Source organism: Chlorocebus sabaeus, chromosome 25 (assembly GCF_047675955.1).
Source record: "Chlorocebus sabaeus isolate Y175 chromosome 25, mChlSab1.0.hap1, whole genome shotgun sequence".
Classification (NCBI taxonomy): domain Eukaryota; kingdom Metazoa; phylum Chordata; class Mammalia; order Primates; family Cercopithecidae; genus Chlorocebus; species Chlorocebus sabaeus.
The window spans coordinates 25987638-26014512 of NC_132928.1; the positions used below are offsets into that span (position 1 = coordinate 25987638).

Here is a 26875-nt window from a genome sequence, read left to right on the forward strand (position 1 = left end):
GTAAGCCACCATGCCCAGTTGAATCTTATGGGTTTTTATAAAGATCATCTCTTCTTACATTTGCTCAACAAACATTTATGGGTGTCTATTGAGTTCCAGGCACAGGACTTGCCTCTGTGGGTACAGAATGAATAAGGCACAGCCCTTCCTAGGAGCATCTAGTCTCTTTTTTTTTTTTTTTTTTTTTTTTTGAGACGGAGTCTCGCTCTGTCGCCCGGGCTGCAGTGGCTGGATCTCAGCTCACTGCAAGCTCCGCCTCCCGGGTTTACGCCATTCTCCTGCCTCAGCCTCCCGAGTAGCTGGGACTACAGGCGCCCACCACCTCGCCCGGCTATTTTTTTGTATTTTTTTTAGTAGAGACGGGGTTTCACCGTGTTAGCCAGGATGGACTCGATCTCCTGACCTCGTGATCCGCCCGTCTCGGCCTCCCAAAGTGCTGGGATTACAGGCTTGAGCCACCGCGCCCGGCGCATCTAGTCTCTTTAGGAGACACGGACTTACATTACATTACATTCTTTTTTACATTGTATGTTGGACTTACAATGCAACCTACAATGTAAAAAAGAATGTTAGTTTATGAAATATACTTGTAAATACAGTTTTTTAGAAACAGATTATTATAGGTACAAGAGTTCTGGCTGGGTGCGGTGACTCATGCTGTAATCCCAGCATTTTGGAAGGCTGAGGTGGGTGGATCACCTGAGGTCGGGAGTTCGAGACCAGTCTGGCCAACATTGTGAAACCCCATCTCTACTACAAATACAAAAATGAGCCGGGTGTGCTGGTGGGCACCTGTAATCCCAGGGACTAGGGAGTCTGAGGCAGAAGAATTGCTTGAACTCGGGAGGCAGAGGTTGCAGTGAGCCAAGATGGTGCCACTGCACTCCAGCCTGGGCAACAGAGCAAGACTCCAGCTTAAAAAAAGAAAAAAAAAAAAAAGAGATCTTTGTGTGTGATTGCGTGAATGTGTATGTATCTGGAAAGTTCCTTAGACACCTGTGTGCATTTGTGTGTGTGCACGGACGCCTGCGTATGTGTGTGATATGCATGTGAGTACACATGTTCATGTAATTTGTGTATGTATACACGGGTCAGGAAATGCATGTGGTGTGGTGTTGTATCCAGGCATAAGTGTATACCACAGTCATCCCCAGTGTAGGCTTAACACAGCCCTCCCCAAAGCTAGCTGCACAAGCTTCTAGTAGGCTCTCCCCCTTTCTTTCTTTAAAATCTTAATTTTTAATTTTTAATTTTAATTTTATTTTCTATTTTTAAGACAGGTGTCACTCTGTTGCCTAGGCTGGAGTGTTACAGCATGATCACAGCTCACTGCAGCCCTAACGTCCTGGGCTCAGCAGTCCTCCTGCCTCAGCCTCCCGAGTAGCTGGGACTACAGGCATGTGTTACCATGCCCAGTTAACCTCCCCGCCTTTCTTAATTTCAGCTGGGCAAGGGGGCAAGCCCCCAGCAGTAGCAAGAGGTATTTCTTCACCTTACCTCCCATACCTCACCCCAAACGAATTACATAATCTTAAAAAAAATTTCTAAGACAGTTTAGTGCCCACTCAGAAGTCTTGTCCGACTTCTTTGGCCAGAGGCCTAAACTCTCTTCATTTTCCCTGCCCAATCCCCTGCCCCAGCCAAACACTTTGCCCTCATTTGCATACCGATGGGCCAGAGGCCTCAAACCTTGAACCTTACCCCTTCAATGCTTCTGGATCCTGGATGGAGAGCCCTGTAGCTTCCAGAAAGGTGGGGACTCTGGTGGAGGCAGTCTGAACTGGGGCTTGGGTTAGACAGTGGTGCCCAGGGGAGGGCAAGGAGTTGGCCAGGCCTGTGACCAATCAGACTTCTCATTCCTTCTGATGTCCAGCTGTTTCCCCTCCTCTTTCCTCAGGGGGTCCCCTGCCCCATTCCTGTGCTTGACGAAAAGGAATTCTCCCCCTGCCTTCCGCTTCGCCCCCCACCTCCAGCTCCTGCTCTGTCTCTCCTCTTACTCTGTCAGCTCCTTCTTTCTTTTCCTTGCCCACCCTCCTGATAAGGCCACATCTTTGAGGAACAGGCAGTGCCATCCCCCACAAGGAAGGGTCCCCATCCCTCATATTCTGAGCCCTCAGAGAAGGCTGGAGTGGGGGGATGTGGAGAGAGAGAGCTTGTCTTTCCAGCTTCTTTCTCCAGCCAGAGAGTGATGAGGCTTCACTTCACAGCGAGAATCCAAAGATAAAACGAGGTGGAACTGAGGTACTTCACCCCCACCTAGAGTGCCAGCACAGAGACCATAATTGAACAAAATCACCAGAGGCAGGAGCTGCAGGCCTGGGTGGTTCAAAGAGAAGGTGCATGGGGGATGTGATAGGATTTGAATGCCAACCTCAAGTTCACAGATGATGATCATGAGGATACGGGAAATTCTCTAAATCTGCTAGGAAGAAACCAAATGGAAATTGGGAGATGGGCCCTAGAAAGGATCATAAACACCAGAAGACATTGTGTAGGGTCCTCGGGGGCCTGGGAAGTATCCTCTCCCCAACCCTCAGAGAGGTACAGTTGTCCCTCAGTAACCATGGGGGATTGGTTCTGCACATCCCGTGGATACCAAATCCACAAATGCTGAGGTCTTTTATATAAAACGGTGAATCTGCATATAACCTATGCACATCCTCCTGTGTACTTTAAATCATCTCTAGATTACCTATAGCACCAAACACAAGGCTTACACCTCACTCCATTCACATGGATTCCACACAGTACTGGCACACAGTAAATTCAAGTTTTCCTTTTCGGAACGTTGTGAATTTTTTTCTGAATATTTTCAATCTGCAGTTGGTTGAATCCATGGATGTGGAACCCACAGATACAGAGGGCCCATGGCATTTATCTGGAAGCACTCCCCTTTCCTTGGTGCCTCTAGCAGGCTGCCAAGCAAGTCCTTGCTGAAGGCAGATGTGGGGTGGCTAAAGAGTCTTCTTCCAGCTTCTGCCAGCCTGTGCCCCGGGGTCCACCCAGGTTTCTCAGTGACTCTCCTTGTTCCCTACTCCTTTCCACCAACCAGATATTGAATTCCAGCTGTGAGCCCCCGTAAAGATCTAGTCCAAATCCTTGTGGTATAGATGAGGAAAGTGAGGCCCAAAGAGGTGACATGACTTGCCCTAGGTCACATTGAGCCAGGGCCAATGCCTAGATTTTTTGACTGTGGGGTTAGAGAGTTTTCTTTAGTTCACATGACCCTCCCTATTTCCACCTTCTTCCCCAGGAATCCTGAGTCCATATGTTTCCAGGCCCTCAGAGCAGATGGCTTGGCAGAACTCATCTCTGCCCTGGCACACCAGGTGAAGAGGCAGATCTAATAGCCTGGCCCATGAGGGCAGCATTTGGCTTGCTGTGTTCCTGGGCACCAGCTGGTGTGAGAGGGGGCTTCCCTCGGCCCAAGAGCCTGGTCACTAGAGAAGAGTATGTTCCTGTACCCCTGGCAGCCCCCCACCTGGGGGGAGACACCATCAGAGGCTCTGCTGGGTGGAGGGAAAGATAGTCCTGGATCCTGGAGGGCACCCAGGAGGCAGATGGCACATTTGGCGGGCTGTATGCCTCCCTCTTCTCTCCACAGCCTGGGCTTTGCAGCCAGAGGCCCTCCGCCCCCACAGCCAGCCTAGGCGATTTCCCTCCTCCCACCCTACACATTTATTCCTGGGAGAAATGCAAATGCGAGTGTTCATTCACTCTCCCTGCCACCTGGTCCCACCCTCCCTCCCTGCTTTCCCAGTGACACACACGGTCCTGCCATTCCTGCTTGGTTGCCGCACCCCCACTATCGTTCCTTCCCAATACATACACACCTGCTCCCCCCACTCGCGGCAGGAGCCACATCCAGACACAGGCTCGCATCCTAGACCCTCTCCCAACTTCTCCTCTTGCTTTCCCAAGTTTGCAGGTCACACGCTCTTGTTCTCATGAATATAAGGGGCTGTCCATGGATGTATACATGCGACCTGGGGGGAGAAACGGCTAACCCTGCAGACTGTTGTTCCAGGCAGCCCAGCTCCCTGAGAGCCTGGCAAAGGAAGCAGGAGGTGGGGGAGGCGTCCTAATCCCAATCTCTCATTAGGAGAGGCACACGGCGTATTGATGAATCGGAGGTGGCAGGTGGTATGGACAGAAGTCTGGCCAGCCAACCCTGTTGTTGCCCTTTTCATGGACAGGGAGAGAGAGGCAGGGAAGTTCAGGAACCCTCCTGTGTTTTGGAGGACGGGAGTATATCCCCTGCTGAGGGCTTGTAGCTACATAACGCCATGACCGGAACATGACCCTCTCTTCTTTTTCAGACACACAAGCCCCACAGGGTGGACTCCACACCTTCCTACCTTTGTACTCATGCTGTTTCCCATCCAGGTGGCATCTTTTTTTCTTTTGTCCCCCTGGCAAAACCTGATTTATCCCTTAAGAGCCAGCTCACATGGTAGGAGCCTTTCTGGTTTTCCTCAGGTAGAGGGAAAAGCCCTCTCCTCGATGCTGTTCATACACAGCATTATTACAAACACTTAGGACAGAGGTATCCATTCACGGATTTCTTTCTCTTTACCAAGGTAGAGTTCCTCAGGGGTGTGCCGCTGTGTATATTACCCATCCTTGAATGCTTCGCGGGGCACCTGGCATGTGACCGATGTCCACTGAACATCCGTGAAGTGAACGGAAGTAGATGTTTAGTAGCCAGGCAGGAGCAGCGAGGGCGTCACCTGGCAGTTCTCTTCTAAAGAAGATGGTGTCGGCTGGGAGGGTCAGGAACCCCACTTTTGCACCAATCTTCCCTTGGAAGAGAGGACACCCTGTTCTAACCCTTCTGTGGACTTCCGCATGGCATGTAGACCATTCCAGATGACTTGGCTCTATGTTCTCTCCCCTCGAGACAGCTCTTTTACTGTTTTGTATGCACACCACATCTCCCCAGTTAGTCTGTAAGCTTCACTTGGGCAGGAAAGACGACCGTTTTGTGTCTTTCTGTGTCTGCCTCGGTACAGAGCTCCTGGGAGACCCTCAACAATTTAGTACGTGTGGGTTGAAAGGACCTGAGGCTTTGGGTTTCGAATGCAGTTGTTAGATTTCTGGTCTGACTTTAGGAATATATATATAGATATTTGGTCTGTGTGTGGGCAGTCTTGTGGAATTGAGGATTAATTTTTCATGAGGGTTGTGAGTTTGGGAGAAATTCTTCAAGAAAAGGCTTTGGGGCTCGGCACAGTGGCTCACACCTGTAATCCCAGCACTTTGGGGAGGCCAAGGTGGGAGGATCACTTGAGGCCAGGAGTTCCAGACCAGCCTGGGCAACATAATGAGACCCTGCCTCTATTAAAAAATATGAAGAAAAGAAGAAAGAAAAGGCTTTAGGATAGCTTTCATAGGAATTTCTTAAGAATATAATCTTTTCTCCACTCATCTTGTTAGAGCAAGTAACAGGCTTTGGGGCTTGGCATGGTGGCTCAACGGTAGCGGGTGGGTGACAAGATGACTTTATCTATATTTTTATTTATTTATTTTGAGATGAAGTCTCATTTTGTCTCCTAGGCTGGAGTGCGGTGGTGTAATCTCGGCTTACTGCAACTTCTGCCTCCCGGGTTCAAGCAATTCTCCTGCCTCAGCCTCCCAAGTAGCTGGGACTACAGGCATGCGCCACCACACCCGGCCAATTTTTGTATTTTCAGAAGAGAAGGGGTTTCACCATGTTGGCCAGCCTGATCTTGAACTCCTGGCCTCAGGCGATCTGCCCGCTTTGGCCTCCCAAAGCGCTGGGGTTACAGGCATGAACCACCGTGCCCAGCCGGTGGTTTAAAGATGACTTTAAAGTGTTATTCTTGATCTTTTCACACCGTCGAGTTCAAGCAGGGTGTTTTTCATATTACTTTATTTCCTCTACTGTGAAGCGTGTTGAAATGTGGAAGTTATTTCACAAAGTTAACACGGTCTTCAAGAGAGAAGAGATATACGTGCAGAGTACACATGTACACCTACATACACACCTGTATATGTCGATGACAACAGCATGGAGGGAATGAACTTGTGCATGGAGAAGGGGGCTTTTTTAAACTCAAAAGAAACCAGCCCATTGTGTGTGTGTTTGGGGAGGGGAGCCTGTAAAGTCAATTTACCTTGAATCCGCTTTGGCTTAGAGCTGCAGAGAGCGATGGAGAGCAGACATCTTCTAGATTGGGCAGTGGGATGATGGTGATTGCTTTACTGCTAAATGAGTCTGGGTTTGCAGGATCAAGGGAATGACCTCTCCCCTGAGGGCCTCATCAAAGGGGCTGAGGTTGCAAGCTGTGAATAAGATGCAGAAGGGGCTCTTATCCAGGCCGAAGCACCAGGTTGCTTTCGGCCATAACGCACCATAATGCATCGACTTTAAGCAGGAGCCTTGGAGAAACCAGCTGCAGCTAGAAAAGAATGCGGCGATTGTAGTGGAGCATGGGGGAAGGAGGCTATGATGAAATGGGCCGTATTTTCCATAATTAGCAAAAGAGAAAGGTGAGAAGGAGCATAATGGGAATTTCTTGCAGTCAGGGACCCAGTTTAATCCAATTTCTTAAAAACCTCTGGAACATTTTTCATCCTAACTTGGGGGTGGGCACTGTGTCTTACTCATTTCTAGAATATCCATCCCCTGTGCCTCCCACCAACATACACACGTAGGGGGCGGAGAAGGGGCAGCATCCCTTGGAGGAAGTTAGGGGGGAAGGTGAAGTCGAGGCAGCCCTGTCTGGACCGGGTTCCACTTGGAGACCCGCCAAGCCGTTCACCTGGGCCAGGCATGGAGGGTGGGGAAGCCTCTAGAGGAGGGACAGTCCATACAGAAAATAAGTTACTCAAGGGAAGGGGCAAATATTTAGGACTTGTCCTGCATTCGAGTACGATTTAAGGTGTGGAGCCCCAGACTCGGAACATGAGTGCCGGAGGGACCTCAGAGGAGCATCTTTTTTTTTCTTTCTTTCTTTCTTTTTTGAGACGGAGTCTCACTCTGTCACCCAAGCTGGAGTGCAGTGGCACAATCCCGGCTCACTGCAACCTCCGCCTCCCGGGCTCAAGCGATTCTCCCACCTCAGCCTCCTAGTAGCTGGGATTACAGGCACCCGCCACTACACCTGGCTAATTTTTTTTTTGTATTTTAGTAGAGACGGGCGGGGGGTGGGGGGTGTTCACCATGTTGCCCAGGGTGGTTTCGAACTCCTGAGCTCAGGCAATAATCCGCCCGCTTCGGCCTCCCAAAGTGCTGGGATTACAGGCGTGAGCCACCGCGCCGGGCCAGGAGAATCTTATCCACCTCCCTCACTCACGACGGGAATGAGCCCAGCGTGGGGACGTTAGTGCCCGTTAGACCTTAGAGGAGAGCGACACCATGCATACGGCTCATGGTTATTCCATGTTGGGACCCCACGGGCCGCCTCCACTGAGGAAAATCACTCCAGGAAGAGGGCCAGGCGTTAAGACTGGGGCCAGCTGTTACCCCCACCAGCCACTAGGTGGCACCCACGCGTCTGTCTCCGGGGAGGAGGCGCATTTTCAAACGTAGAGGGGCTTCTGGGAGATGTCCAGGTGCTCCGCCCCTTCCTCCCTGTTCCTCAGGAGCCGCCTCCCGGGGGTGGAAAAGCCTGGGCCGCGCACACTGATGGAGAACAGATGGCGGGGGCGGGGCTGCTGCCTCTTCCCTCCCCCGCCCCCACACAAACACTGTGAACGCTGCTCCCTAAACCCGAGGTTGGGCAAGGGGGCCGGAGGACCCATCGACGCCACGCGGGCCCATCCGGGCTTGAACCCCTCCCCTCTCCCATGGCTGCTTCCTAGTTCCTTGGGCCATTCTTCTCCTTGGCTGTTCCCCCTGAGGCCCAGCCAGGAGAGCGTGTGCTATGTTCACTCTGGAACAGGAGGGGCCCCCCTGCGCATCCCTGTGACCTGCTGGCCAGATGCAGGCCCCTGCGGCAGCCCTGACCCTGCACCCCACCTCCGTCATTCCCTCGCTCCTCCTTTCCGGAGACCCGGGCCAGCAGGGCCAGGACGATATCTGGTGCCAGGGAACCGCGCCGCGGAGCAGCAGCTTTGCCAGAAGGGATCCTTGGCCCAGGAGAACTGGGTTTCTTGGCCTCTTTGAGCCAGAGCTGCCCAAGATGGAGGAGTCCCCAGGGGGACTTTCTGAACCTTACCTCCCGGCTGCTTGCTGGGCCAGGACCAAGATCAGATGTCAGTCCATGGCCCAGATGTACCCAGGAGTGGCGGGTAGGGGAGGAGAGAGAAGGGGACACCAAGTCTTTAGACACATCTGTGTTTCTGGAACAAAGGGAAACCACAGAAGGCCAGGAGTTTGGGTGTGCACTGGGTGTCTTTCAACTGGGTGGGACCAAACCGAGCCCTTGGAAGTCTCGCTCCTGAGGCTGCAGAAGAATAGATGGTTTTTCCCTGCCTCGAGGGTGGGATAAGGGAGGCAAAGCTGGGAGCAAGAAAGGGAGAGAGAGAAAATGAATGGCGGGCACAGGCGCCTGGGCCCCAGCCTTCAAGTGCGGTCAGAGCAGATCCCTTGGCGGAGTAGGGCCTAGATGACTACGGACTGCAGGAGGCGGAAGCACATCATGAGGTCCAGCGGGATGGGCGGCTTCAGGTAGTTCCCATCCAGCCGCAGGTAGCGCAGGTGTGGAACGTTCTCCAGGTCCGAGGAGAAGTCATGGAACGCCACTAGGTTGTTGGGGCAAATCTGGGTTCCGTTGATTTCTACGGAAAAAGAAGACGAGAAATCAGCAGGGAGTGGAGGCTGGCGGCCAAGATGAGGAAGCGGAAGGGGGAGGACACCCGAGAGCAAGGACTGTAGACTTCTCTCTGAAACTGGCTAGCTTTGGGAATGTGTGATCATAGATGAGCTGCCTTGACCTCCAGACTCAGTTTACTCATTTGTAAATTGAATTAAGTTGGAATTGATCAACAACTGTTATTACAAGTTCACTCTAGAGAATTGGAAGTAAATTTTGAACTGGGCCTTCAAGAATAGGTAGGATTACAACAGGTGGAGACCTGGGGGATGGTGTTCTGATAGAGGAATCTTTGAATGAAGTTATAGAGGCCAAAATTCTGCTTGTGGGTGAATCTGGGAATAGTAATAGTGCAATGTGGTGTACTAAGGAGAGTAAGCTGGGAAGGTAGTTAGGCTTTCAAACAGTCTTTCACTAAGAGGCTTTTGGTCTCTCGTCTGAGGAACGGCAGTGAACGGGACTCTCTTTATGAGAACAATGTTATTAATAGGATACTTAAACCATGGTATCCTGGAGTGTTAAATCTGGAAGGGTCCTTAGGGATCCCTATGTTCAGGTTTATGCTGTACAAAGATGAATCTGGCTACAGTGTGGAGAAGCTATGGAGTAAGGTGAGATCTGAAGCCAGCAGATGGATGTGAAAATTACTCTGCAGGTTTTCCTTTGAATTGGATGTGAGACATGAGGATGGGCAAAAGATGGTAACTGAAATAGGGATGACAGGAAGAGGAAAGAGGGTCTGGGGAGAGCTCTGGAGCCCCAGGGACATGATGAGCCTACTGATTCTGAAGGGTCTGTGGCCTGAGATTCCATTTCCTCCATCACATCTTGTTAGATGCCGGTGGCACCAGGCATGCCAGCATTTAAAGGAACTGTTTTATTCTCCCTAAGCTTTGCCTCACTTATTTATGGAGGAGGAGGAGGAGGAAGAGTAGGCATCATTTTCATTGTAATTGTCTTCCTCTTCCTTTTCCTGCTCTTTCTCCCTCACCATTGGAGTAGCAGAAGGGCCCTGACACAGGGGTTTTCTCTTATGAGCTTGGGGCTGGCTGTTGCCTAGCCACACTGATGCTGAGTTCTTCAGTCTGTGAAATGGTAAGAGTGGTGCCTTCCCTGTAATCAGGGGAGAGAATGTTGGCAAAGGCATTTTGCAAGCTGTTTTGAGGACAGTACCAGTGGCAGCATTACGGTCATTGTGAAGAACGTAATTGTCACACTGACCTAGGCCCCCACTTAGCCCATTCTGTCTGTGAAAGACACAGGAGACAGGCTGGATGGGGTGGGCCCATGTGGGTGAGGTGTGAGTTCTCTCACTTCAACCTTAGAAGGCTGGGATATCTTCTAGCAGCCTGTTCTTCCATAATCTGGTAAAGACCTATCAGCCATTTATTAATCAAGGTATCCTTTCTGTCTGTATTTTGGCCTCATAGCTTCCTGGGGGTAATGTGTTTTATTTTAGTGTACTGTCTCCAGGGTAAAATTAGACAGTCTTCCCCTTTTCCCTTTTTTTTTTTTTTTGTAAGATTAAAAAAAATCCTCCCCTACTTCTTGAAATTATCTCAAATGAGCAAACAGATCTATTCGCGCATTGTTGGTGTCGGTAGAGACACCAACAATCTCCCTCTCATTCTTTGGCTTGGAACCTAAGGATCCCCAAATATCATTCTAAGGGTCCTTCTCTTCTCCCTGAATCCCTCTCTTTCCTTCTGCTGCTGCATCCCTTGTGTGAATGTAGGCTGATTTTGTTCAAGGACCAGAAAATATTATTTCACTTCTAAAACTTTCTGCTGGTGCTCTGCTCAGAGTTGAAATTTTTGATTGAAGCAAAACTGCAACTTCCAACCTCCTCTCCTGGCTGCAACTGATACTCCAAGTTCAGGACCCTGTAAATATCAGTCAGGCAAACTCTCCCTTAAGTCCACCTAAACATTGCACCCTTCCGGATAGATTCAGAAAGCACCAGCATACAGACCTTCTTTTCCTGACTGCCTCATTTTTACCAGTTGCGTACCCTGAATAAAAACCCAGGCTCAGGTTTGGGAAGAAGCATCCTCCCACAGGGGCAGGTTTCTGCAGAGGGCCGGCCCAGGACATTTCAGGATAGGTATTTAAATGTCTCTGTTCTGTCTTTAGTATAATGTCCAGGAGTATATTCCATGTCTACACTACCTATAGATCCAGTTGCCAAGGAACTGGGGCTGAGGAAGAATGGAGGAAGAAAACCTATGACCCTCTAGGTATGGTATTCTGGGCACTTTCTCCGTATTAAACTATTACATCTTCATATCACCTTCGTGATAGAAGGTATTATTACCATTCTCACTTTACAGATGAGGAAACTTCCCAGAGAGGTCAAATATCTTTTCAAGGTCGCCCAGATAGCAAGTGGCAAGGCCATAAATTGAAGTCCAGTGCCAAAGTGGATGCTTTTTATACCACCCCACCCTGAGACTCCCTAGAGAGGGTAGAGGCGCTACACAAGCCAACATCCTTGCCTTCGGCCCTGCCCTGGCCCACCCCACTCACTCTCGATGCTGTTGTTGTTGAGGTACAGGTGTTCCAGCCTGTTGTTGATGGCGGGCACACTGCTGATCCTGTTGTGTGACAGGTGGAGCACGAGCAGGTTGGAGATGTTAAAGGAGTTCTTGGGGAGTCCCCTGTCTGTCAGCTTGTTGTAGTTAAGCCGAATGAAGGCAAGATTGGGAAAGCTCTTGAAATATCCGTTAGGGATGGTCTCAATCTTGTTGCTGTCCAGGTAGAGCTGGTGAATGGCGGTAGGGACCCTGGGCGGCATCTTTCTCAGGATATTGTGGGCCAGGTTGAGCTGCATGAGGTTCTTGAGGCCCTGAAAAGTGTCGGGCTTGAAGACGCCGTCGCTCAGCCTGTTGTGCTGGAGATCCAGGAGCAGCAGGTTCTCCAGCTTGCTGAAGACGCCAGGCGGGATTCTGGAGATGTGGTTCTGGCTCAGCCTCAACTGCTCCAGGTTCCGGGGCAGGGCCGAGGGGACCTCTTCCAACTGGTTCTTCTCCATGTAGAGGAACACCAGGCCAGGCAATTTCTCCAGCACCCTCTGGTCTATCTTGCGGATTCGGTTGTTGTCCAGGTTAATCCATCGCAGGCCTGTGGCATTCTGGAAGGACTCCAGCGGGAGCTCAGTGATGAAGTTGTTTTGGAGATAGAGGTAATGGATGCGGGGCGGGATGACAGGGACCTTTCGCAGGTTGCGGCTATCACAGTAGAGGGCAGATGGGAAATCAGGGGGGCAGTAGCATTCGCGGGGACAGTCAGGGAAGACAGATGGAGGGCCTGGAGGGAGGGGAGGAGGCAGGTCTGTTGGCTCTGCTGGTTCATGAGGCTGAGGAAAGCTGGGTGTGGGCCTGGGCCTGGGTCTGGGTCTGCGCCCGGGCCCAGTCCCGGGTCTTGGTCGTCTTGTTGACTGGCCTTGGGCCACCGAGGCCAAGATGAGAAGTGGGAGGAGCCAGCAGAGGGGTGACCTCATGATCTAGGTGATGCACCTGCAGGGAGAAGACACAGGAGGTCATTAGCCTTGGGCCCTCAGTAACTAGATGTCATGTTTTTGAAGCCAGAATTGGGCAGAACTAGAGCTCCAGGGAAGATGGGCAGAGCTCGGGGAGCTGTAGAAGCATCTCCTTGTTTGCCTGTACCCAGCAGGTGAGGGAGTAACAAGGGTTTGAGGCTCTGGATTCCTTGGCCATTGGCTTAGCCACTTGACGTGTTGAGCCTGCTTTGAAGAGGGCAGGGGGCATGCTGGTAGAAAGCACACTGGGGGCCGGGCGTGGTGGCTCACGCCTGTAATTCCAGCACTTTGGGAGGCCGAGGTGGGCAGATCACGAGTTCGGGAGATCGAGACCATCCTGGCTAACACGGTGAAACCCCATCTCTACTAAAAATACAAAAAATTAGCTGGGCGTGGTGGAGGGCTCCTGTAGTCCCAGCTACTCGGGAGGCTGAGGCAGGAGAATGGCGTGAACACGGGAGGAGGAGCTTGCAATGAGCTGAGATCATGCCGCTGCACTCCAGCCTGGGTGACAGAGTGAGATTCTGTCTCAAAAAAAAAGAAAGCACATTGGGGCTGGGGCTGGGGCTGGAGCAGTGGTATACACACCTGTAATCCCAGCACTTTGGGAGAGAGACCAAGGCAGGTGGATCACTTGAGGTCAGGAGTTCAAGATCAGCCTGACCAACATGGAGAAACCCCGTCTCTACTAAATACAAAAAATTAGCAGGGTGTGGTGATGGACACCTGTAATCCCAGCTACTTGGGAGGCTGAGGCAGGAGAATCTCTTGAACCCGGGAGGAGGTTGCAGTGAGCCGAGATTGCACCAATGCACTCCAGCCTGGGCAACAAGAGCAAAACTCTGTCAAAAAAAAAAAAAAAAAAAAAAAAAAGAAAGAAAGAAAGTACACTGGACTTGGAGTCAGGAGTCCTGGGGCTTGTCGGAGAAGATCCTTAACCACTCTGGCCCTCAGTCCTCCCATTCACAGGCTGAGAAAATCATCAGTGTCTTCATGAGAGAGATGTTAGGATGTATGAACCATAGTCCATAGTTAGGACTATGAACTATAGTCCTGGTTAAATACAGAAAAGTCCTTAAAGATCCCATAACATAGTGGTTTTCCAACTCTGCCTTCATTTCTGTGGAGCACCCCTGTGGGGAGGAGACTAAGGAGATGGGCCTGGGGTACCCTCAACCCACCCCTGTGTCAACCTCAGCAGCTCTCTTTTTAAAAAAACCTATTATATATAATGAGGTTTACCCAAAGCATTCATTTGGTGTGGGGGAGAGGGGAACATGTTTCTTTGCTAAAAATGGCTTGAAATCCACCAATCAACTCAGCCTGTTGTGCTGGAGATCCAGGAGCAGCAGGTTCTCCAGCTTGCTGAAGACACCAGGTGGGATTCTGGAGATGTGGTTCTGGCTCAGCCTCAACTACTCCATCCACCAATCAACTCCAGACCCCACCGTTTACAAAACTGAGGACTAGAGGGAAGAAGTGGCTTGCCAAGGCCAGGATGCTATTTAACAGCAGACCCAAGAACCTAGGCCTTGGACAAGAACCAAGGCCTCCTCCCTTCCAGAGGAGAGCTAGTGGGATCTTGGGAAGGGAGGGAAGTGCTGCCGACACCTTTGCATCCACCCTGGCTCACAGATGCTCTGGGCCTCCTCACCCCTCTCCCCACTCCCTGCACTTGGCTCAGAGAACACTCGTCTTTGCCATTGGGAAATATGCCAAGAATGTCTCCCCAGATGTGGAGGCTCCCAGGAAAGTAAACAGAGAAGGGATTGAAAGATGTGGAGAAAACACTTTCCTTTCTTTTGATTAGATATTGCTTCTCCCATATCCTTTGGAGTTGGTGGTATTGAGGTGGGATATCAAGAAGAACCTCCCACTAGCCACAGTGACATTGAAATATGGAGCTGAAGGATGTTTTGGTGTTGCCCTCCTTCCCATTGGCCCCGATGACCCTCCAGATAAGGCCATGTGGTTTGAGTTGAACTGAAACTGGGGAAATAACAACAGACTCATGGCTGCAGACAGAAATAGGCAGCTCCCACGGGCATCCCCCTGGCCTAGGCTAGGAAGGGTCCCTGGAGGGGATGCCCTATACCTTCCCCTCTCCAAGGCTATCATTCCTATGACACCCCTAGCCAGGATCCCCAGTCTCACATTGCTTCAACTGGCCCTCCTTGCCTCTTCCTCAGAATTGGGGTGCCCCTTCCACTGCTTCGAGGTCTGGACACACGGGGGATGCAAGCTTCTCTGAGATAGGGTGGGCTGGAGTATGTCTCCAGCTTGCGTCTGGACCCTGTGATCACCGTGCTGATTCAGACACTCTGCCTCTCCTGCCTTCCCTCTGAACCCATGTCAGCTTAGACTCTTTTCTTGCTTGACCCAGTGCCTGGCTCCTTGCTGGCTTTGATCAAAGGAAGACAACAGAAGCCACTCACAGCTGCTAAATTCTAGGACAGATGCTCAGAAGCTGAATGTGACAAGAAACCGGAAAGAGAAGAGCTTAGCCATGGATGGGTGGAGGGTGTCTCACTGCAGGTTATGCGCATGGACACACACACACACACCCTTGACCCCCCGGTCTGCACACTCTCACACACACACCTGTCCAGGTCCCATCACATAAGCAAACTCACTCATGTGCGTATGTGAGCCCTTATGCAGTACACTGAGTATCGGAAGGAAAAAAGGAAGGCAGGAGGGAAGGAGGGCAAAGACTGTCCTTCAGCCTCTGTTGCTTCTCCACCTCCCTCTAAGGTGGTCTCTTCCAAGGCAGGCCTCTCCATGGGGGTCTGGAAGGCCATTTTCCCTGGCCTCCTATCACAAAGGATCTTGCAGTTAAGTTTTTGGCTTAATCTGTTAAGGATGTAACATTCTCAGAGATACATTGCAAGGATTAAAAAGAGAAGGCATTAATTGCAAAACTTTAAGCTTGAGTCTTGTTGGCTGAACCCCACTTCACTTGTAATTGGTGAACTATGAATTAACATTGTGTAAGTTCTGTTATTTTCTGGAAAACAGAACAGTCATCTTGCATATAAATTAAGCGGGTGGTTAAAGCATTAGTATTCTAAAACAAACATTTCTAAAAGCCTCAATTTTTGTGACCCTGATTTAAAAAAATTATTTTCTAATCTCCCAGAAGCCTAGAAATGAGCAAGAAATCTTTCATACTATGAGAAACCCTGTCCCAAGGAGGCTCCCAGCACTGGCGGGGGTTTTCCTTTATCCCTTCATTGCCTTTGTCACTGAAAGCATATGCCAGGGACTGGGCACAAATTTGCCCAGGGCTTCCAGCAAAAGCAGTGAGGCATCGTGGCTGTGACCTGTGCTGGGGTAGGGGGGGCGGGGGGGTTTCCTTGGCTCAGTGCCAGGGCAGCCCTGGTTTTCATCGTCAGGGGTGAGAGGAACAGGCAGGTCACTCATAGCTCCACCCAGCAGGCTAACCACGCATGCCTTCTCATCCACAGTAAACACAGGCCTTCCTCATCCCCGTGTGCAGCACCAGACCCTTTGGGCACTTATCTTTTCACTAGTCCACTGAACTGTTTACATTCCAACCCTCTGGGCCTACCCAAGCCACTCCCAGAGCCAATAGGAGGTTCCCCAGGAAACGCTCCCAGGAGCAAGTTTTGTGGGGAAGCTGAACCTGCTCTCCTCCCCTTCCCTCAGCCCCAGGGCTGAATCAGAACCATTCCAACTGCAGGGATGCTTCTCTCTTAAGGAAATAGCGTTCATTTCTAAGGCTTTTCTCATGGGGTGATGTGTCTTCCTACTGGAGCTTTGCCATGAGGCAGGATGAGAAGTTGTGACAGCTGACAGCACAGCCATTCTCTCTGGCAGGGCTCCGTGATGTCCTAGGTCTCTAAAACCAGAATCCATGTGACAGACTGAGGGTACCTGGACTCCATGGGTAGTCATAGTCCCTCCTACAAAGCCTCAGAGCCTCACTCTATGCTCCTGCCTTCTAGAAAATTCTGTCCAATCATAAGATTCCTTAGGATGGGTCCATGTGTGTTTTTAAATTTTTCTTATGCTTTCGCAAGTGCACCTCTCCACCCACAGCTTTCTACTGGGCTCTACTCATTGCTCAATCAGTGAAGGTTTGTTGACCACCTACAACAGCCAACTGCATGCAGTTCTGCTCTCCACCATCGGTTCTGGAAAAGCTGCTGCTTAATGGAAGAGAAAAGCTATGCTTTGCCCAACCCAACACTCACTTTCCACGTTTGAGAACGTTTCCTAAGAGAATCTTAATTTCTTTTTTTTCTTTTTTCACGTTAAACAAAAATGAGATGGGGGGTCTCACTATTTGCCCAGGCTGGTCTTGAACTCCTAAGCTCAAGTGATCCTCCCACCTCGGCCTTTCAAATTGCTGGGATTACAGGTGTGAGCCACTGTGCCCAGCCCCTAAGAGAGTTTTAAATTCTAATTTCAATTCCAATTATTGTGGATCTGGGCTTGACTCCTGGCTCTGACTCTCCAACCCAGGCTTCTCATCTGTGTGACGATCAAATGAGATCATGCATTTGAAGGCATGTTATAAAGTGCAAAATATCTGCAAGTGGCAGAGGCTTACTTACTCATTTATTTGTTTATAAAGAGCAGATTATCCAGAGAGATGCTTTGATTTTTTTTTTTTTTTTTTTGGTGATACAGGGTCTCCCTTTGTTGATCAGGCTAGAGAGTGCAGTAGTGCAAACACAGCTCACTGCAGCCTTATCTCTGGGCTCAGGTGATCCTCCCTTCACAGCGTCCTGAGTAGCTGGGACTACAGTCATGCGCTACCACACCGGGCTAATTTTTGTCTTTTTTGTAGAGATGGGGTTTTACCATGTTGCCCAGGCTGGTCTCAAACCCCTGAGCTCAAGTGATCTGCTCACCTCAGTCTCCCAAAATGCTGGGATTACAGGTGTGAGCCACAGGGCCCCATGGACTCCTTGATTTTTAAAGTGAGATAGCCCCCTTCCCTATCTCTCTCATTAATTTACTGTTAAAACCCAGGACTGGTGGAATGTTTCTGCTCAGAGCAGGGATGGGTGGAAGTCCTGATGGATTGGTCAAGACATTAGGAGCAGCTATTTAAGGCTAATTGGCTTTGTATGGAGAGGTTGAGGTTGGGCTGAGAATGAGGTTGGGTTTGTCTCCCAGGGCTAGGCAGGGTTAGCAGCAGGGTTACTCTGCACCCTGAGCTGGCATTCTTCTTACTTGTCAGATCTCCTGTCTAATTGGTCACCCCTAAGCCTCCATGCCTTGACCCAGAGCTACCCTGCGGTAGAGAATGGGGCTACTTCTGACCCAGCACTGTGCCTGTGAACATTGGAACATCCCTCTCTCTTTTTTGCCTTCTTTCTGTTCTCAACCTAGATGTCGAAAGCCATCCTGCTCTCTTTATCTCTTCCTGTAGTCCAGAAGGGGGTTGAAAGCAGAGAGAATCAAGCAGTCTTTGCCAATTTATGAGCACAGTTAGCAGAGGAGTGAGCCTGAAGCCCTTTCAAGGCCCCCATTAGGGCTGATATGGTCCTGAGATAACAAAGGAGCCTTATGGGGGCGTGATGACTTCAAGATGCCCCTTTCTAGGAAGGTGAAATGATAGAAGGATGAGCTTGCCTGGGGCAGTGGAAGGAGAGTCTGCTAGGTGCATACTAGTTAGAAGAGAAGATTCTCACCCCTCCACCATACCTAGTGATATGAACCCTGTTCTGGGCCTCAGTTTTCTTATCTGTAAAATGGGAATAACAGAATCTTCCCTATACCTATATTCCCTACACAGTTGTCAGAAGCAAGTGTGGTTAGCAGCTTTAAAATGCACTACAGATCAAAAAGTGCTAAAAATAAAAATAACACTATTATGGAGAGACCATCTGTCTCCCCAGTGTCTACCACAAGGCAAAGTGTAAACAGAATGAAGATTTTCTGGCCTCAGGCCACTAGTCTAGAAGAGCAAGTTTTCCATTCTGAGTGGTGGGGAAGAAACCAGGGTGAGACGACTTTTCTCTGACAGCCTGCCGCCTACCATATCCTTCTCTGCCCCTGCCACCCACCATATCCTTCTCTGCCCCACTCCCCCAGCATCTCCAACCCTTGAAGAAAGCCTAGAAGAGTGTGTCTGATGCCTTGAGTGGTTATAGATCTGAGACCCAACCCTGCAGTTCTTCAGATGCTTAGCTGGGTAGGCTTAGGCAAAGCAATTGCTTTTCTCCTCTGTAAAATGGGCGTATTAACACATTCTTTTCTGTTTTGAGAGTTAAATGAGTCAATACACGCAAAGTGAGTGTTCTGTCAATGTTAAGGTTTTGTTGATATTATTTCAAAGTAATGGGGTCTCTTTCCCTCCAGCCTGGCTAGAGGGCAGCCCCCATGCACTGCTCAAAGGCAGGGATCCTTGTGGGTGGGGTACCAGCTCTTCCACACAGAGCAACTTCCTCCCCTTTGTGGCTTTGTGAGATCACACTTGGGTCTCAGAAACACTAATTGAAGAGACTCTGGAAGCCGCCAGCCACCTAGGGAAAGCTTGTTCTGTCTTTTTTTTTTTTTTTTTTTGGTCTTTTTATTTATTTATTTTTTTTGTCTTTCAAAATGGCTTTATTATTTTGCCTTCCCACCAGCAGTAAATGAGAGTTCCTGTCATTCACTACCTTCTCACCCATGTGTTCTGCAACAGGTGAGGGGACACTAGCCAGAGAAGGTGCAAGTCTGCCTTCCTCAGCAGGCCGTGGAGTTCCACGGTGATTCGTGACTTCTCCCAGCCTTTTACACCCAGCTTTTTGCCCCTTCCAGCCTTGAAATGCTTCACTCACATGCCTGATAAATGGGGTTGCACCCTAGGGAGGTGGAGGGAAATGAAGAAAGTGTTCGGCCCACCCTCTGTGAGACCCCAGACAGGCGGCTGCTGGGCAGGAGGAGCAGGGCCTAGAAGGGTCAGGGGAAGAGACCAGCACGTGCTCCTGGGGTCCTGGGGCAGGCAGATGAGCAGGTGAGGGGAAACAGAAGCTCTGTGGAGCCATCTTGGGGGAACTTTCTGACCGGAATGTTCCTCTGTGGTATATATGGCTGCTTGTGCTTGCAAGGAGGAGAGAGTAAGACAGCCCTACCCTGTTTACTCCCACTCCCCAAAAAAAGGGATGGCCTATTTGGGACACTCTGGAGCTCCTTTTCCAGGACACAGTCCTTCTGCCCAGCTAACACTGCCAGAGTCTTGAGCTTAAAAATGACAGCAAAGCTCTCTCTCAGGCCCCTGATTCTCAAGCCCTGGTGGACCATCAGAATCTCCTGAAGTATTAAAACACGACTCCTGAGTCTTGATTCAGTAGATCTGTAGTGAGAGCGGACATCTGTATTTTTAGTAAGCCCTCCACACTCCTCCCTCTCCTGCCCTCAGGTGATTGTGAAGAATAGCTGTGTGTGGGACCCTGATCTCCCTCTACCCTGCCTGCCTTGGGACAGCCCCTCTCTATTAATGGAGAGGAGTGGGCAGGGGAGCAGGAGAGGGGCCACCCTTCAGTTTTCCCCTCCCCAACTGCTTAAGGAACTGCCGCCTTTTTTTTCTTTTTTCTCCTCTGCCACAGGACCTTTTGCCAACCTGAATGGTTGGAATAATTTCAGAACGGCTTTAAAGAAAAATATTTTTCTGGCTGCCTGCAGGAAAACTAAAAAATAAAAAATGAGCTGTCCGCAGAGCTGGAAATTAGGACCTGCAAGGATTGAGAACTGGGTTGCTTTTCTTTCTTTCCAAAAGCCAAGTGGTTTGGACCAGTGAGACAGAAATTCAAAGCTGCTGAGAAGACCCTGTGCAGGTTGGAAAAAGCCACTTTTCTCTCCCTCCTCCCCAGTCAAGCCCTAAATAATGAAGAAACCCTTCCAGCTCCCACTCTTGTTTATCTCCTCCCTATTCAGCCTGGACTTGGGATGCAAGATTTTCTTCTGGCTCTGCCATCTCAACGGGAAGACGTACTTTGCCGTTGTTCTTACAGCTGGGGAGGTGTGTGAAAGGGCGAGAGACAAGATGTGGGGAACATGTGCGCCTGTGTGTGTGTGTCCGCTGGTGTCTGGCGGCGATGTGGTCTAGCTCTGCATGTCAGATGTAGAGGGCAGAGGTGAACGGACAGGATGTCTTCATTTTGTATGGCCATGTGGGGTGGTGGTAGTGAAAGTGCAGCCTCCGTGTGATGCGTGTGACTTCCACAATGTGTGACAATATGCAAAAGGTGCAAAGAAATGGGTTCTGGAGTCCAGTTTCTATGGAAACACCTGATCTGTAGAGACACTTTGTGCAGCGTGGCTCACTGTGCTACAACAAACTTCTGTAGCAGGAAAGCTTAACTTTTGCAGCAAGCAAATATAGGGGTATAGAATGATGAAAAGAAGAGGAAGAGGCTTAGGAAAGAAATTAGGAAGACTAAATTTGAACTCATTTGAGAGGAAAAAGAGGTGGGAGGAAGGAAGGAGTAAGAGGATAGAGACTGGATCAGTAAATGGACAGATCAGGAGGAAACTTACTGGATGAAAGATTCTTCCGAGTCTCCTGCCCATCTCCCGACTGGGCTTACCTGCACACACCTGCCTCTCCTCTCAGCTCTGAGTTTAGTCCTCCTCTTCCACCCCCTCCCTTCGGCGGAGCTGTGGCAGCAGAGAGCCAGCTAGAAGATCTGATCTCCCAGTGGTGTGTGCGTGCTTGTGTTTGCCTCACTTTTCTTCCACCAGATCCTATTGGGGTGGGGAGGTTAGCTTAGGGGGAGGGAGGGGCAGATCTTAGGGAGGGAGGGGAGGAGAGGAGGGAGGAGGGAGGGAGGAGAGGAGAGGAGAGAGGGAGGGAGCTTGGGAAAGGAGGAATGACAATAAAGTCTTTATTTGGCAGCCAAAACTCCCAAAGACTTCATCCACACACCATTCCCACTAACAGACTCATTTTTAATAACATTTCCTTCTGCTGCTGCCACTTCTGAAGAGGGGTTGTTTGACCCATGTTTGGAAAACAAGCCAAATTAACAGAGGGAAAAGGCATGAAAAGCAACCTCTGTGTAAGCCAGGACCGGATGGCTGGGTCCCGCACTAGCCTGTTTAATTCCTCCTGACAATTGCCTTGCCTTTTGGGGCCGTTGCTCCATGGTGTTAAATTCCTAAACCAGTGAAGGGTTTGGGATGCTTCCTCTGAGCAGTGACAGTCTTTCCCTAAGTTATCTTCTCCAGGAGGTGGCAAAGGGAGTGGAGTCTCAAGCTGGCTTAGGAGGTAACTTCGGTTTGGCTGCCAGAGCTGTTCTGAGAACCAGAGAGGGAGAAGTCTGGCCTGAGTTGCACAGCAAAGTTAAGGCAGAATTAAGATTTAATGTAAGACCTAAAGTCACTGTTCCTAGCTCATGTGGACAACGCAGTGGCTTCTTTCGGCTTCTCTATATCACACTTAGGTGAGATTTAGGGGCTGTGTGGTCATCACACAAAGTGATGGGAAATCGAAATTTCCCCCGTGCACATCAACACCCCAGAAGACCCATTCAAGTAACACCATTACCTCTAACAATCCTCTAACAATGCCCCTCAGTTAAGAAAGCACAACACACTTGCAGTTCAGTAGATGCCCATCAAAATTTCTTGCCATGGCTGGGCACGGTGACTCATGCCTGTAATTCCAGCACTTTGGGAGGCAGAGGCAGGTAGATCACCTGAGGTCAGGAGTGCGAGACCAACCTGGCCAACATGGTGAAACCCTGTCTCTACTAAAAATACAAAAAATTAGCCAGGTGTGGTGGCAGGTGCCTGTAATCCCAGCTGCTAGGGAGGCTGAGGCAGGAGAATTGCCTGAACCCGGGAGGCAGAGCTTGCAGTGAGCCAAGATCGTCCTGCTGCACTCCAGCCTGGGCAACAAGAGTGCGACTCTGTCTCAAAAAAAAAAAAAAAATCCTGCCATCCCAGCTGACTACTTAGAAAATGCAATGCAATTTTCTACTCTATTATTGGTTCCATGGGGAGCTGCAGAGCCCAGTGACAGGGGACTGCCTGCCTGCCCTCCCCAATATGGGGTAGAGGACAAAACATTAAAATTAGGGTCTGCAGCCCTGGGCTCAGCCACTCACAAGCTCTGTGATCTTAGGTGAATCACTTGATCATGAGGACCCTCAGTTTCCTCATTTATAAAATGTGGATAATATTGACCTCACAGGGTTGGGAAGATTAAATATTGTAAATGTGAGAGCACTCTATGAACTGGGAAGATAGTAGGGTTTAGGAAAGGGATTGTGGTGAATGGTAATCAGCCTAAGAAAAGAAGGAAAAATAAAACCGAGACCTTTCTCCAACCCCCATTCCACCCCAGATCTCATGGCTTCACACCCTGCTGGTGAGGTCTTGCTGGAAGGCAGCACGGCTCCTCTCCAGGTTCACATTAACCGTGGCTCTGCCAGGCTGCTCATGAGCTTCAGTTCTCATGCAGATGGGATATGGCGTCTTCTGCAGGCCGGGAACATCAGACCTCAGATTTGCTTGTTTCCCTTGGTGTGGTGGGTGGTAGATGATAGAGTGCACAAAAAGACTGGCCGGGCACGGAGACTCATGTCTGTAATCCCAGCACGATGCGAGGCCAAGGCAGGAGGTCAGTTGAGCCCAGGAGTTCAAGACCAGCCTGGGCCACATAGGAGACCCCATTTGTACAAATAATTTAAAAATTAGCTGGGTGTGGTAGTGTGCACCTGAAGTCGCAGCTACTTAGGAGACTGAAGTGAGAGGATTACTGGAGGCCGGGAGACCAAGGCTGCAATGAGCTGATTACGCCACTGCCCTCCAGCCTGGGTCACAGGCGAGATCCTGTCTCAAAAAATGAGGTGAGCAAAGTACAGTGAGGTGCAGGGAGGACGGGTAGAGGGCCAGTGGGGATAGATAGACTACAAGGAGTGTGGACTATGGGCAGGGGCAGGGGTGTCACCTGTATCCATCTGTATGAGATCCATCCAAATCCCAAGAGTCTATGCCCTTGGGAATGGATGGCCAACTTCCAAGCCCTGACCAAGCCAGTTATCTCCCTTCCCCCCTCTCCCATCTCCCGCATCCCACGCTATGCAGAGAGAATTGGAAGGAAGTATAGATATGGCCAGCAGGGTATTCACGAGTGTCCAGAATAGAGTTCGCTAATCAGTGGCTTGTGGACTTAATAAAGCTTGAGTACCTAATTTTTTTTTGACAGCACATTAATGTTTTAAAAGTTTTGTGGAAATTTTAAAACATACACATATTTACACAGGATAGTATTAATATCCCCATTACCTTATACCTAGCTTCAACAATTACCAACTTATGGCCAATCTTGTTTTTTCTGTGTTCCCCACTCCCACAAATGCTACTGGTATATTTTGAAGCACTGGTTTTTTTAAAAAATGGATTTGAACACCGTAGGCAGGACAAGCACTTTCTAGTTCAACAGAGTCACCATCCTGGGAGCCAGGGGGCCAGGTTCTTGTCCAGCTGCATGCTGTGTGACCTTGAAGATGTCCCTCTCCTTCTCTGACCTCAGTTTACCATTTATAAAACACGAGGTTGTACCAAATGACCTCTCAGTGCTCTTCCAACAATAGTGTGAAGAGAGAGTATAAGGTTTGGGGTTAGGAAACCTGGATTAAGATGTCAACTCTGCTGTTCTCTAGCTACCTGGTGAGCAGGTCTCAGCACCTGAGTCTTGGTTTTCTCATCTGTACTTGGAAGTTAGCAACCCTGCCGCATCTCCCTCCCAGGGTACACCCAAGATAACACGGGGATCACTGAAAGCAATGGTAGGGGAGTAGTCTGTGATTCACTGGCATCATGCACCCTGGGACCATGTGAATCCTCCAGGAAGAGTCTCCTTTACTCTCCTAGAGTCTCGGGGACACTAGTGGTGCATCTTCAACCCAGGGGAGGTATTTATCTCTTGCTGGTGTGGCCAGAGGACAGTCGCAGGCACATGATGTGAATGCTGGGGCATATGGTGAGAAGTCCAGATACGCACATTGCTGCTGCTGCTGCTGTCTGGTCCTGGGAGAGGGCTAGGGGCAGCAGGGTTAGAAGACAGAATGCAGGGAGGGCCAGGCAGCAGAGGGAGGGGACTCTCCAAGATGGTGAGTTTCAGCTGCATTTGCAAAGTCGGGACCTGCCCACACTTCCCACCCAGACTGAAATCCATCTGGGGGGCTTACCATTTCTTTGACCCTCACAGTAATTGCTGCCTTGGTTACAAGCAATGAGTGCTTAAAGCAAGAGAAGAAAGGACACAGTTGTGTAATACTCTTTCCATGGAAGTACAGGAGGGAGGTACTCAAGCTTCCCACCTCCCCCATGGTGGTCCTGAGACTCTGCTGGGAAGGAGCAGTGTGGGCCTGAAGAGTTTGGCTCTAACTGCTCAGTGGTCATCAGGACCCACAGAGGCTGGCCCTAGATGGACCCTCACCCTGTACTAGTTGAGGCTCCCAGTCCAGGGTGGCTGGGATCTGGGCAAATGCGTAACAGGGGAGAAGCTGTGTAAGTCCTGTGGCAGCCGGTCCCACCCTCCAGCCTGGGGGGCCTGGGTTGCCTGGGGTGAGTGGGCCCCTGTTGGGGAGAGACAGCATCCTGTTCATCATGGTATAACCCACAGCACCCACCAACGGCTTGGCACACCCTGGGTGCTCAGTAGGGGTCTGTTTCATTGAATTTAAGAGGGTTGAACAAGGAGATTCTGTCACCCTCTTTTTTTTAAAAAAAAGGTTATTATTTTTTGAATAGGTAACACATTCTCTTGATTGAAAATCTAAGAGGTGTAAGAGCTTGCACAGGGAAAAAGTCTTTCTCCTTGCCTGTCCCCTCATCACTCAGTTTCCCCCAGAAGACAGTGCACCAGTTTCCTGTGTCTTCACAGATTTATTTAATGCACATGCTAGTAACAAATAAGCAGCTACGCACTTTTTTTTCACTTAGTGGTACGGGTAGATTTTGAAGATGATCATATTGGTACTTTTTTGGTGATTGTTTCTCTGCCCCCACCCCCCAATATTTATTTATTTGAGCAGTCTCTCTTGGTGAACATTTGGGCTCCTTTTATATATTTATTTATTTATTTTTACTTTTTTTGAGACGGAGTCTCGCTGTGTCGCCCAGGCTGAAGTGCAGTGGCACAATCTCCACTCACTGCAAGCTCCGCCTCCCAGGTTCACACCATTCTCCTTCCTCAGCCTCCCGTGTAGCTGGGACTACAGGCGCCCGCCACCGTCCCTGGCTAATTTTTGTATTTTTAGTAGAGATGGGGTTTCACCATGTTAGCCAGGATGGTCTCGATCTGACCTCGTGATCCGCCCGTCTCAGCCTCCCAAAGTGCTGGGATTACAGGTGTGAGCCACCGTGCCCAGCCTTATTTTTTGTTGAGACAGAGTCTCCCTCTTGTCGCCAAGCTGGAGTGCAACGGCGTGATCTCTGCTCACTGCAATCTCCGCCTCCCAGGTTCAAGTGATTCTTCTGACTCAGCCTCTCAAGTAGCTGGGATTACAGGCACCCACCACCAAACCTGGCTAATTTTTGTATTTTTAGTAGAGATGGGGTTTCGCCATGTTGGCCAGGCTGGTCTTGGTCTCGAACTCTTGACCTCAGGTGATCTTCCGGCCTTGGCCTCCCAAAGTGCTGGGATTATAAGCATGATCCACCTCGCCCGGCCTGGGCTCCTCTTTTTTTTTTTTTTTTTTTTTTTTGAGATGGAGTCTTGCTCTGTTGCCCAGGCTGGAGTACAGTAGCACAATCTCGGTTCATTGCAAGCTCCGCCTCCTGGGTTCATGCCATTCTCCTGCCTCAGCCTCCTGAGTAGCTGGGATTGCAGGCGCCTGCCACCACACCGGTTAATTTTTTGTATTTTTTAGTGGAGACGGGATTTCACCGCGTTAGCCGGGATGGAGGGCTCCTCATTTTTAAGGTATGCAGTGCTGGAGTTGGAGTCTCACAAACTTGGTTGCAGGCCTGGCTCTGCCTCCTCTCCATGCTAACGGGGTGGCCTTGGGCTACACAGCCCTTCCTGAGCCTCAGTTTTCTCCTTTTATGTGTCAGGTATTCAAGGCAGTCCACCAGGTCAGTAGTGACAGAAATACATTTTATCCTATCATTTCACTTCTCTAATTTCTGGATCCAAGTGCTCATTTCACTGGGACAGTGGAATACTCCACCTCAGTCCTTGGTACCCGTGGGGGGCCACCCAGCAACTTCAGGTGGGTTTATTTAGTGGCAGCCCTAACAGGGATGGAGAGTGTCTGTGGGGAGGGGACGTACATGGCTCCTGGCTGATGCTTCTGCGGGGCACACCCTCCAACCCACTGAGGCCTCTTCCGGCCTAGCAGCCCTCTGACACTTCCTAGGCTGCATGTAGGGGACAGGAACTTTCTGCAGGGCTATTTCCTCTCTGGAAACATGCTGGCTGCCTGGCACTCTGCCAGGGGCAGGCTCTCCCATTCCCTCTCTCAGGGCTCTCATTCTCCTCCAGCTCAACCCCTTTTACATGCACATTAAAGCCAGGGGCCCTTTTCTTTTCCAGGGAAAGAAGTTTCCATGTTCCCTTTTCTTCTGGCCAAGACACTGTGTCTAT

At 50.1% G+C, this 26875-nt stretch overlaps 1 protein-coding gene across 2 annotated transcripts; it reads right to left on the bottom strand.

Moving 5' to 3' along the window:
* Window positions 1-8286: 8286 nt before the first annotated feature.
* PRELP (proline and arginine rich end leucine rich repeat protein) lies at window positions 8287-21016 on the bottom strand. Of its 2 annotated transcripts, none has more exons than XM_007988882.3 (3): window positions 20875-21016; window positions 11307-12295; window positions 8287-8745 (listed from the first exon to the last, which is right to left on the bottom strand). In XM_007988882.3, the coding sequence occupies exons 2-3, from the start codon at window positions 12277-12279 to the stop codon at window positions 8570-8572; spliced, it is 1149 nt and encodes a 382-aa protein (XP_007987073.1). In that variant the 5' UTR covers window positions 12280-12295; window positions 20875-21016; the 3' UTR covers window positions 8287-8569. The 2 variants fall into 2 exon arrangements, with proteins under 2 accessions (XP_007987073.1, XP_007987072.1); XM_007988881.3 differs by having other exon boundaries at window positions 20865-21015.
* Between the last annotated feature and the right edge of the window lie 5859 nt (window positions 21017-26875).